This window comes from Colossoma macropomum, unplaced genomic scaffold, assembly GCF_904425465.1.
Source record: "Colossoma macropomum unplaced genomic scaffold, Colossoma_macropomum, whole genome shotgun sequence".
NCBI lineage: Eukaryota > Metazoa > Chordata > Actinopteri > Characiformes > Serrasalmidae > Colossoma > Colossoma macropomum.
This window is the reverse complement of record NW_023494792.1, coordinates 724,117-736,956: the sequence shown is the minus strand read 5'-3', so window position 1 is coordinate 736,956 and position 12,840 is coordinate 724,117. Positions and strand designations below refer to the sequence as shown.

Below are 12,840 nucleotides of genomic sequence, written 5' to 3'. Positions count from 1 at the left end.
TCTCTGCTTCTCCTTCAGGACCATGCAGAGATCTAAATATATCTGAGCAGTGGATTGGAGTGCCCTGTAAGTGTCTCCTGGATGTTTTCTCCCTTTGTGGAACCTCATGTTCTTCATTCACTCCTTCACTCTCTCCCTCTATGATGTAGAACTGAGTGTAAATCCTGTTCAGGAGAGTTTCATTTATTTCTGTGATTCCCTCACATAAGTTCTCATACTTGTTCTTCATGCTGGTTTTGTGTGTCTCTAAGACACTGTGCTGGTTGTAAACCATTGGTTGGTAAGAATCCAGCTGTAGGTGTCCGGTCTCCTCCACCAGAGTGTTTATCTGCATTGCTGTTTCTGTGGAGTGCTGCCTAGTGGGAGTCAAACACAACAACACAAACATCATTGACACAAATTACCATAATAAACTGCTGAATGTTAAACTGCTTGCTACATCACTTTCACATGCTATTTCATGAGTGTCCTGTTTATTTTGTCCTGTGTTTTCTTTCTTTCTTTTTATCTTTCTTTCTTTACTTATGTCTCTCTCTCCCTGTCTCTCTCATTCTTCTATTCTCCTATGTGGATGCTGTCTGCCATCTCCCATTTTGTTGACCAATTAAACTTGCGGAGTTCTGGTGCAGGAGGAGGGGCCTTGATTTTAAAAGTAGCAAGGCAGTGTTCATCAAGAAGGCCAGAGTTTCCTCTTGACAAAATTTGCTTCCAGTTGTTGGTTGTAGCTTTGTAACTGTGTTGAGTCTTGTAGTCATGCTAGCTTTGTAGCTGCTTTTGGGCCAGATTCACAAAATTTAGCAGTAACAGCATTAAGTAAAATGTTCAACATGGTAAATATTTTTTTTAATTTGTGGACATCATGTTTAAGTGTTTCCCACCAATAACGGTTTGACGAAAGTTGTTGCATACGGATTTCACCAAGATGACCAGAGGTGAGAGAAGAATGAGTCCATGTAATCAAATGGTCATGAAATTGAACTGGTACATTTAGCTTATCCTGTGGGCAGTTGTGAGGAACGTTACCATTGTCTAGAACTCTAGTAATCCTATCATCAATCTCCCAGCAAATGGCAGTTATCTGAACAGACAGAGAAAGAATAGGTTTAGGCTCAGACTGATTGCACCTACTCCAGTCCCCGAAGCATCCACTTCTACTACAAATGGTTTGGAAGGATCAGGGTGTGGCGGATGACGTGTCTTTGTATAGAAGTAGTATCACACCCTGAGCTAAATACTTCCAGCATCACCTCACAAGGCTGTGATATGCCAGATGTCTGTACCAGCTATCAAAAAATGTATAAAGTTGTTGGACCGATAAAGTGAGGATTCTAAGTCTCCATAAAGCTGCTGGTGTTGCATCCCATTCTCATTTCCCTTCACAACTCAAACTCACAGGTGCAGGAGTCACTGAACAGAAATCAACGGCAAGCAAAACTGGAACTATGGAAAGCAAAACAGTTCAGCAAAGGTTAACATTAAATGGCCATTGTTACCAACTGTGTCAGCCTTTCATCCGTGCAGCCTTTCTCAAACTTTTTTTCCTCTTTCCGTAGTCCCAGTGTTGCTTGCAGTTGATTTCTGTTTAGTGAGTGCACGCGCCTGTTGGTTTGATTTATCAGAATCAGAATCAAGCTTTATTCGCCAGGAATGCTTATACATACAAGGAATTTGGTTTTGGTTACCGGAGCACACAGTGCACAGTATATACATGCATTCCTACCATCACTCACTTATACACACACACACACACACACACACACACACACACACAATGTGAATTTTGAACTGAATCTGATGTAACACAGATAAGTGCCATGAACAGCCTGCAGAACATAAGTATTTAGGGCCACTGCAGCAGATCCTGGCTGACTGTTGATGCAGTCTGTGACCTTGATGTCAAACTGAATGAAACTTAGACAGTGTTCAAAGAAAACCACTCTATTCATTCGGAATTCACTGCAACTAAGAAATCAGGACTTGGTTTTATCAAATAATGACCTGCTGAACAGCTAGTTGTCACAGTTTTGGGAAATGCTGTCTGTGGCTCATACTGTTAAGAGTCAAGATGCACAGCCTGATCAGAGACCCCTTCCCTCGTTGAAGATGGGGATGGTAGTCGAGAAAAATTGTCAACCTCGTACGACCTCTCAGTTGCAAAAGTGCCGTTTGATTCTGTCTCTCTCCATATTTTCTGGTAGCTAAAGTACTCTAGATCTAATAACACAGCAGCCCAGCCCACCCGGTTTCCCTAGCAGCACCACCTCCAAACCCTTAGATCACTGCAGTGCCCCTCCCAGTGTGCCCCTCCCATTTTTTAGCATTTTTGTTGAGCCAGGGGTGGAGCTGAAAATAATGAGGTGGAGTTACTCTTTAAGACTCCCTGTGCATTAATGTTATTGCCTAGAAATGAGACTCTTTGTAAATAAAATTCACATTTCTTCTTTAACAAATAAAACATTCTATAACAGACATTGTAAGACTTGGCGGACCCGCTGGACGTGAGTGTTGTAGTCAGGTGAGTAAATCAGAATGTCATCTATGTATGCGATCACAAACTCCAATCATGTCCCAGAGGATGTCGTTTATGAATGACTGGAAGACTGAAGGTGCATTGGACAGACCAATTGGCATGATTGAGTATTCATAGTGCTCCCTCGTGGTGATGAATGCAGTCTTCCCTTCATGCCTTTCTTTAACATGTACTAAGCTATATGCTCTGGTGAAATATTCCACACCACAAAGTTGTTCCAGGGCAAAAGGGGTCAAAGGCAGAGATTGAGAGAATTTCTTAGTGATGTTATAGAGTGCACTTGCGCTAATGCCTCCTCAATGAATTCTCCCATGGCTTTCTCTTCTTCTTGGATCAAAGCATACATACAGGATTTAGATAAGGTGATACCTTCTATGATATCAATGGAACAGTCATAAGTACAGTGAGGAAGAAGTTTAGTGCGATACTGAAAACCTCAACCAAATCAGAGAATTCAGATTTGAGAAGTGTGTGTGGGTTCTGAGCTCTCTATGGAAGTAGACCTAACCTTAAGTTCTAGAGAAGTGAGTCAATTTTAGAAGCAAAAATCTGACCAAACAGTGATTTCTTAATTGGGCCAAGAGATTTGAGGGTTGTATTTCTGTAGCCAGGGGAGTCCTAAAATGACAGAGAATTCAAATGAATCAATGACTAGAAAGGGCAATTGTTCTGCCCTCTGTAACTGGAACTGGCAAAGGAATAGGAACTGGAACTGGATCTATAATTCATGTAAGTGCGGAGAGAACATTTGTGCAAGGGCCATTTTTTGAGACGTTGGTCTTATAGAACAGTCAATGCGTTGATCCAATGTCAAACTGTCATCTTTACATGCTAACTCTGTAAGTACATCTGGATTGAGTCCTTTTCAAAATGCTACTAGGAGTGCATTTTCGTTCCAACCACTTCCTGTGGCTAAGGTGCAGAACTGCAGAGCATAGGTTGACACTGAGCAATTGACTTGCTCGAGTTTGCACTAACATTCTCGACTTGAGCAACCATCATGAGGAAAATCAAATACAAGCTTAAAAGTCTTTCAGAAATTTTTCATATGTCATGTCTTATATACGAGACCACCCAGCTGTAGGCCACTGTAAAGCTTTATCTGACAGGTGTGATATAACAAAAGCTATTCTGGCCTGATCAGAATTAGGTGGACAATTATTGAAAAACACAGAGTATTGAAGAAGGAAACCCCAACATTTTTGGGAGATCTATCGAACTTATCCGGTTTACTCACAGGACAACCCAGGGTGTTACTCACTGAAGTGGTCTTGGGGCAGAAACAGGAACAGGTGAAGAGACGGAGAGATTTCACAGTTTTGTAGTGATGTCTCTGATTTCTGTCAGGAGCTGAGCGAGGGCCTGCTGTTCAGCTTCTTGTTGTGTGAGGTCACTGACAGACGGAGTAACTCCGGCTAACACCTGTTTGTAATGTCTCAGAAACCGCCCTTGGTTGCTCAGGACCTTCTGAACAGCCTCTATGTCTGCATGATTGCGAAGTAATCTGTAACGGTGGCAGACAGAACTAGAGGCTCGTAGAAGAAGCTTGAGTTAAGAGCTTCAATGCCAAAAGCATCATCCAAGACCACAGTCGAAAAACAGAAACAGATAGCCGAAAACCAAAGATCCAAAACTGCGCAAAGGGACAAGGCAAAAATGGAATACAGGTCATAGACGAAAATAAGATAATAGACATTAGAGAAACACTCGTTATGCACGACAAGGTGAGGATACTTCGCAAAGTGTGGTTGCAAACAGATGGATTATATACACAGAGAAACAGGTGTGAGTGATTTAGAAGTCCGGAGAAGCTTTGTGTTGATAGGTAGATTGGGTTGAGTCCTGAGTCAAGTGATGAAGTGAGGGGTTCTGGGAACTGTAGTCTGAGACCACCGAGTTGACTGTACTTTCAGCTGGGCCGGAGGGAGGCGTGACAAATTGCAACTATTAGTAATCCTCATTTATAAATGAGCAAACGTGTTACCACCATACTATTTTCTTATTTTTTCTTAACGTCACATAAATCTGGTGCATTTCATGAATCTGTCCTTTTGAGTCTTGTAGCTATCTTTGCAACTGCTAGCTTTGTAACTGTTTTCAGTCATGTGGTCACGCTAGCATTGTAACTGTTTTGAGTCTTGTAGTCATGCTAGCTTTATAACTTTTCAGTCTTGTAGTCATGGTAGCTTTATAACTTTTCAGTCTTGTAGTCATGGTAGCTTTATAACTTTTCAGTCTTGTAGTCATGGTAGCTTTGTAACTGTTTTGAGTCGTGTAGTCATGTAGTCATGCTAGCTTTATAACTCTTTTCTGTTTTGTAGTCATGCTGGCTTTGTAACTGTTTTCAGTCTTGTAGTCATGGTAGCTTTGTAACTGTTTTGCATCTTGTAGTCATGCTGGCTTGTACTGTAATGTTTTTCTCACTGGAGAAAACATTCCATCCTCTCTAACTCGTACAGAACGCAGAAGCACGGATTCTCACAGCACGAACACAGAGAGCTCATATCACCCCATTCACACACTGCACTGACCGCCTGGATCTGTTAGAGAGAGTTTAAAGCTCTGCTGCTAGTTTTGAAAGCTCTAAATGACATTAAAGCTCCTGAACGTCTGTCTGTTTATCATAGATCTGCAGATACTGACCTTCAAACACCTTCAGTAAAACACAGAAAACGTGGAGAGACTCTTTCATTAATTCTGCTTCTAAACTGTGGAGCTCAGTTCACCTTTTATTAAACTTTTAATAAACATCTGAAAACATATCTTCTTAATATAGTTTTTATTTCAAATTCTAAAACTTTTTATGTTATCTTTTTTAATTTGATTTTGAATTTAATTTAATTTTACTATTAAGTCTAATCACTTCTCTGTAAAGCACTTTGTGCTCTTTCTGAAAAGTGCCCTACAAATAAACAAGAGTTTTCACTTTTTTGTGGGAGAAAAAAGTTGTGCCATGATGTAGCTGCCCTCACTGTGATTTACACCAGCATCGTCATTTGAACAGAGAAGAAATGTACCACATGACCACAGCAGGACAGTGTAGTGGGAGCTTGTTAAACCAGAGCTGATCTGCTGATCTTAAAACTTACTGAAACTACAACTTGTTTGAATACCATTCAACATTAACGTTACCACACATGTTAAAAGTTTAATACTCTTCATACACACACAACTGGGCTCTACTCACCCACTGCTGAATCCAGGAGGGTCGAACATGGACCAGTCTCTCCTCATAGACACACTGCTGGGTTCAACTCCCTCACTGCTGAATCCAGAAGGGTCGAATATGGACTGGTCACTCCTAATAAGCATATGGCTGGGTTCCACTCCTCCTCTACTGAATCCAGGAGGGTGGGACATGGATCCATCTCTCTTCATAGGCACATAGGGTTCTACTCCCTCACCGCTGAATCCGAGAGGGTTGAATAAGGACTGGTCACTCCTAATAGACACACAGCTGGGTTCTACTCCCCCACTGCTGAATCCAGGAGGGTCGGACATGGACATATCACTCCTCAAAGAGAAACAGCTGGGTTCTACTCCCTCACCGCTGAATCCAGGAGGTTTGGACATGGACTGGTCACTCCTAATAGACACACAGCTGGGTTCTACTCCCTCACTGCTGAATCCTGGAGGGTCGAATATGGACTGGTCACTCCTAATAAGCATATGGCTGGGTTCCACTCCTCCTCTACTGAATCCAGGAGGGTGGGACATGGATCCATCTCTCTTCATAGGCACATAGGGTTCTACTCCCTCACCGCTGAATCCGAGAGGGTTGAATAAGGACTGGTCACTCCTAATAGACACACAGCTGGGTTCTACTCCCCCACTGCTGAATCCAGGAGGGTCGGACATGGACATATCACTCCTCATAGACAAACAGCTGGGTTCTACTCCCTCACCGCTGAATCCAGGAGGGTCGGACATGGACTGGTCACTCCTAATAGACAAAGAGCTGGGTTCTACTCCCCCACTGCTGAATCCTGGAGGGTGGAATGTGGACTGGTCACTCCTAATAGACAAGTGGCTGGGTTCTACTCCCCTACTGCTGAAACCAGAAGGGTCGGACAAGGACTGGTTTCTCCTAATAGACACACGGCTGGGTTCTACTCCCTCACCGCTGAATCCAAGAGGGTCGGACATGGACATATCACTCCTAATAGACAAACAGCTGGGTTCTACTCCCTCACTGCTGAATCCAAGAGGGTTGAATATGGACTGGTTGCTTCTAGTAGACACACAGCTGGGTTCTACTCCCCCACTGCTGAATCCGTGAGGGTCCAATATGGACAGATCACTCCTAATAGATACACAGCTGGGTTCTACTCCCCCACTGCTGAATTCGAGTGTGTCGAATATGGATAAGTCACTCCTAATAGACACATGGCTGGGATCTATTCCACCACTGCTGAATCCAGGAGGGTCCAATATGGACCGGTCACTCCTAATAGACACACGGGTGGGTTCTACTCCCCCACTGCTGAATCCAGGAGGGTCCAATATGGACTGGTCACTCCTAATAGACACACGGCTGGGTTCTACTCCCCCACTGCTGAATCCAGGAGGGTCCAATATGGACCGGTCACTCCTAATAGACACATGGCTGGGTTCTACTCCCCCACTGCTGAATCCAGGAGGGTCCAATATGGACCGGTCACTCCTACTAGACACACGGCTGGGTTCTACTCCCCCACTGCTGAATCCAGGAGGATCGGACATGGATCCATCTCTCTTCATAGACACACAGCTGGGGCCAGGAGATTCTGCACGCTTCACCCTGAGAGAAGTTCATCCCCAATTAGAGTAAAGTGCTGAGTAATTACATACTTTACTAAAGCTCATGTTTAATTTGAGTGACATAAACAATATTTAATCTTTCTTTTTTTCTTATCTTTCATTATTTTTTGTTTCAATGCTGATGGAAAGTTACTCACTTTGGGTCAGAGGTTCCTCCACTGTGAGAGTGATGGAGCCCCATCACTGAGGTTTTACACTTCGCACACTCAGCTGGACCGCTCCCTGTGAACAGTTCATCCATACAAAACACACAGGATGTGTAAGCAGATCTACTAACATGGTCTCTGAAGGATTGCATCTTTCAGAATGTCATGTGTTGTTGGTTTTGCATGTTTGCGTTAAACTTGCTCACTAAAACACAATCAAAACAACAGATTAAAACTATTAATCAACATTGTAAAAACAATTAATTAATTAATTGATTAGTCGAACAAACAGTTGAATCAAACTGTCAAACAGAGGGAATATGAAGGAAATTGTACAGAAATAGAACCATTATAAGCTTCTAAAAAGTAGCCCACAGGGTCAGACAGTAAGAAGATATCCTGGAACAGGGCTTTTACTGCCCGGAGACAGTGTTTGTCATGAGATGCACCAAATATTTCATGAAATGAAACATCAACTCGTTCACGGCTCATTTTTCCTCAGTATACCATTCTTTTGTCATAAACTGTTGCTTGACTGTGAAACAAGAAAATACCCTTTGTTGCTCTGTAATTATATGTGACCTCTTCAGCTCTTACCTTCAGTATGAACACATATTAATACATGTCATACAGTTAGTTTTGTTGGACGTCACATGTCTAAATCGGTTCTGATCCATGTTATCAGTTAGCTTAGCTCTGTGCTCTGATCACTGTTTCTCACAGCTACACTGGTGAGGTGATGGAAAATAACCAGCTGAGAGGAGGAAACAGGAATATTTGGTATGTGGTTGGTATTCTAACCTGAGGCCTCCAGCAGAAAACAGGTTAGAAGTGATAAGTGTGACAGCATGTCCCTTACACTGTAGTTAACTTGACCCTTGATAACTGCCCTTCATACAGGACAGTTAAACAGGCTTAAAGTCCCCCATCCTGCATCTAAATAGTTCTGATCTTGTCACCCTGCAAGTGAATCTAATTTTATTTATTGCATTTTTTGTTACATTATTTTTTCTTTTACTCTTTTTATGTTTTACCATCTTTTTCCTAATTCCCTCGTTTTTAATATTTTTTTGGAACTTTTAACAGTTACCACATGAAAATCCTCAATTACATATTTTATCTTTTGTAAATTTCCCACAAAACAACCACTAACTGCTCACACTACTCTACTGCACTGTACACACACACTAGCCCTCGTTATTTCAGATCTCAGCCTCAGTTTAGTGTTAGATGTTTACTGTCAGTGCAATAACAAATGAACTGATACCTGACAAACAAATAACACTGCAGATACTGATAGAAACATAACGTTTGAATTCAACGCTTCCTTTTCACAACTTTTTACAAAACTGCTTACAATTTGTGAAACATTCGAAAAAGGGAACCAAACAAGTTCAAATCAAAACAGTTTTTGATCGGAACAAAAATGAGAGTGAAAAACTACCCAAACTTCACTTCGCTGTTCCAGCTTTTCATAAACATTAATGTGAAATCTCTGGTTAATAAAGTCATTTTTACTCACCTGCAAATTAATAAGAATGTAAACTTCCAGCATGTGATCTTAGATCTTCAGATACCGCAGATACACCCTGTAAATATTCAGAAAAGAGTGGAGAGGCCTCTCTCTCTCCCTCTCTCTGCCTCTCTCTCTCTCTCCTCAGTGATGTGTGATGTGAGATACCTGTGGATCTGGCTGGACTGGCTGAGCTGAATCATCTGGAGAGAGTGTAGTTATGACTGCTGCAGGTAGAACAAGAATAAAAGAAACTCTGTGCTTGTGTGTGTGTGTGTGGCTGGTTGGGTGGGTGTTGGTGTGGGTGTGGCTGGGTGGGTGTGGGTGTGGCTGGGTGGGTGGGTGTGTGTTGGGTGTGGGTGTGTGTGTGGGTGGGCGTGTGTGTGTTGGGTGTGGGTGTGGCTGGCTGGGTGGGTGTTTCTGTATTGGGTGTGTGTGTGGTGGGTGGGTGTGGCTGGGTGTTTTGTTTACTATTTAGCTAAATGAATATACAGCAAACCCAGTTCATGTTTAGTCTCACTTTACTGATCTCTCTCCTACTCTCTCCCTCTCTCTCTCTGTCTCTCTCTCTCTCTCTCTCTCTCTCTCTCTCTCTCTCTGTCTCCTGCTCTTTCTCTCTCTCTCCTGCTCTCTCTCTCTCTCTCTCTTTCTTTTCCTTTCTCTCTCTTTCTCTCTCCTTTCTCATTCCCTCTCTCTCTCTCTCTCTGTTTCTCTCCCCTCTTTCTCATTCCCTCTCTCTCTCTCTCTCTCTCTCTCTCTCTCTCTCTCTCTCTCTCTCTTTCTCTCTCTGTCTCTCTAACTCTCTACAGCCAACCGGGCTGTTCAGGACTCCAATTCCCAGAACTCCTTGCTGCATCACATGACTCTCACATGACTATGGGCTCTCTGTTATGTCCAAGTGGCCTCTGCTGCTGCCCTCTGCTGGTCGTTTGGGTTTCGTCTTTTTCTCTGTTTCCTAGGTGGAGCTCTGTGGATCTGTTCGGATCAGCTGATCTGGTGCGACTGATGTCAGCCGATGACAAAGCGTGCCCTGATTGGTGGCTGAATGAAGATTCACCAAAAAGTGACAGCCATGAGATGCCGTTGGTCCGCGGTGTTTTCACCATGTGGTCCATGATGGTCTATAGGGAAGCTGTGTTTTTGTCGTTCACCTGATTGGTTTGGCACTATGGACCAGTTAGACTTGTGAACTAGATTTCTGATGTTTGTGCTGGTGATTGAGACTCAGTGTTGTTTAGCTTCTATCTATTCAGTGCTTGTACCATATTGCCTGTTCTATATTACCATACCTCACAACTATGCAGGGGGGGGTGCCATTTATTTTGATCTATATTATTTTCTCCTGTTTACCTGTTGAGGTGATTTTTGTATTTTAGGGAAGGTCGATTCATGAGGGTGGCTTTAGAGGTTTTTGTTTGTTTTTGGTGTCAGCCCACCCTGAAGGCAATACCTTTTGTGACTGTTTGCCTTTATGCATAATACAACCTATTCACTTGAGCATTAAATCGGTACTAGACTAGTCTAAATCCAGGGTGGACAGCAGAAAGGGGTCGTAACATCTCACAGATTCACCCATCCGTGCTCCTCATCTCCAGAATTCTGATTGCACTCACCCCTGTTCCTTATTTCCTGTCATTTAGTTTAGTATATAAGCCCAGGCTTTAGGATAGTTACTTTGTGAAGTATCGTCACCCAAAGTGTGTCTCTGACTGCCGACCTGTATGTGACCCGTTTTCTGTTTTTGACTTTGATTCTTGCTGTACCCTTGTGTTCTCTATTGGTTTTTTGGTTCTTGACTTTCTGCTTTGGCTTTTCAACTGTGATTTTGAACAAAGCCCTTTGTTATTAAAGATCTAAACTCAAGCCTCTGCTGTGAGCCTCTGGTTCCACCAACATTACAAATATAGACAAAAAGGAAAAAAGAAACCAGCTTGTCATTGGACAGAAGTGTTTAGATGAATCACTGATCAATAATCTGATAAGTACTGTTAGAGGCCTATCAGAGTAAAAGTGAGAAATAGATTTTTATAAACCGGATGATTCTGGTCCTAAAATCTGATTGGCTGAGCCACATTTGAAGATGTTGTAAAATACACAATATACGCATCAAACAGCTGAACGCTGTGTCACTGCACCACGTCACATCACTCTAATGCTGCTCACATGGAGCACTGAGTGTACTGATTAAATAAGAACCCAGTTCTGTTTAAACTGAGAGGCTGATGGCTTATTTTCCTATCTAGAACCAGGCTGGTCAGCTAGCTAACAGGCTAAAAGATAGCAGACATGCTAAACAACTCCATCATTAACATCACAGGCTTGAATTAAAGCACTTACGATATGATTCACTGTAAAACAGCAGTATAAAAGTCTAAAGAATGTCACCTGAATGTCTCACATGCTTCGAATGTCTGTGTTTCAGTCAGAACTTGCGTCAAACCCAGGCTGAGTCTCATGACTCCATGCTCCCTACATAGTGTGCTAGGGAAGTTTTAATATTATAGCCTCTGCAGCCAAACAGTGCATCATTTATTGAGTGTGGATGTGTCCCAAAAGACTGTTAGTTAGTTACAATTAGTTGTATTTTGCTCTGCTGGGCTGCAGGATCCAGTATTTGAACTCCTACGTAGTGGACTATGTAGGGAGCAGGGAGCCGTTTGAGATTCAGCCCCAGTGTGAGAAGAGGGCACCGCTGGATTGGCGCTAAATAAGAAGGTGGTAATTTGGTGACCAGAAAGTGCTTATAAAGCGAAAGTTTCTGCATTAAACACTGCTGTATTATCATATGTTCATCTTTATATGACAAAAGGTTTTGATATGACTGCAGAAAACAGTGATGGATGACCGAACGTTCTCTGCATTCAGTTTTACATGGCTGCTTGGCAACAATACCATACTCTAAAGTAACTACATTTCTTAGTGGAATACTTGTTTATGTTGATGATTATTAACAATAACTTAATTTCTTTTTATAAAAGCAATAAGCCACTGGAGGCCGTGTATTACAGTGATTTCAGCACAGCTAAGGGGGTTTTACTACACTTCATGTAATGCCTAAGAATATCCTTCCTAATTAATGTGCAAGTAAGCAGATTGTGGTGTTGGTATCAACCATAGTAGTGAGTTTTATTCACTTGCAGTCAGGCAGCCTTACAGATCCGATGGATGATTCTGAGCACTTCAGTGAAAGTCTGTGAGGCCACAGGACCCGAGTCTGGAGATTTGGATCGGGCATATCAGTGCAACTTAATATAGTATTAGGTAGAATATTAAAAAAAAGGAAATCGTTTGATAATTAAAGTCCTGTGAACAATAGAGTTCAATACACCAATCTATTATGTTTCTAAACATAAAGACAGTAACACAGTGTAAAGAGATGAACTCACTCCACAGTTAAAGCAATGTTTCTGGAGTCATTTTTTAATTTTCATAATAGTTACAGAGGTTTGACTGTGTATTACATAGAGATTCAGATTGTGTAGGACATAAACAGTAAGACACATTAGAATAGCTACGTTTCTTGATAATATACACTATTGCTTCCTTCTAATACAAAAATGAGATGTTCTCTCGTGAATAAGGCTGGTGTAATTAGATTAAAATTACATTATGAATGTAGAATAGTTTTCTCTGGATGCTGTCCAGAAGGATTTAATGGTGTGAAACTGATTGAGAGCAAAAGACAATAAATAAAGTTACATGAAAATCTTGAGATAAACAGCTGCAGTCTTAGAAACAGCAGTATGTCTGATCAAAATATATTAACAATATTGTAAAATTACATACAAAAAGTGTGCAAAAGTCCAAGACATCCATGCAAAACCGATGAAAACCATTTATGTGGGCATTAA

The 12,840-nt window shown here is 41.9% G+C and overlaps 1 protein-coding gene across 1 annotated transcript in view; it reads right to left on the bottom strand.

Moving 5' to 3' along the window:
- Nucleotides 1-9,180, bottom strand: part of LOC118812691 — a 31,203-nt gene extending 22,023 nt beyond the window's left edge. The window contains exons 1-4 of the mRNA XM_036577809.1: nt 8,999-9,180; nt 7,468-7,552; nt 5,718-7,310; nt 205-356 (exon numbers count right to left, since the gene is read on the bottom strand). Of these exons, the coding sequence (XP_036433702.1) occupies nt 205-356; nt 5,718-7,310; nt 7,468-7,511 (1,789 nt within the window). The 5' untranslated portion in view covers nt 7,512-7,552; nt 8,999-9,180. The remainder of the gene's footprint in view (nt 1-204; nt 357-5,717; nt 7,311-7,467; nt 7,553-8,998) is intronic.
- Nucleotides 9,181-12,840: the final 3,660 nt, after the last annotated feature.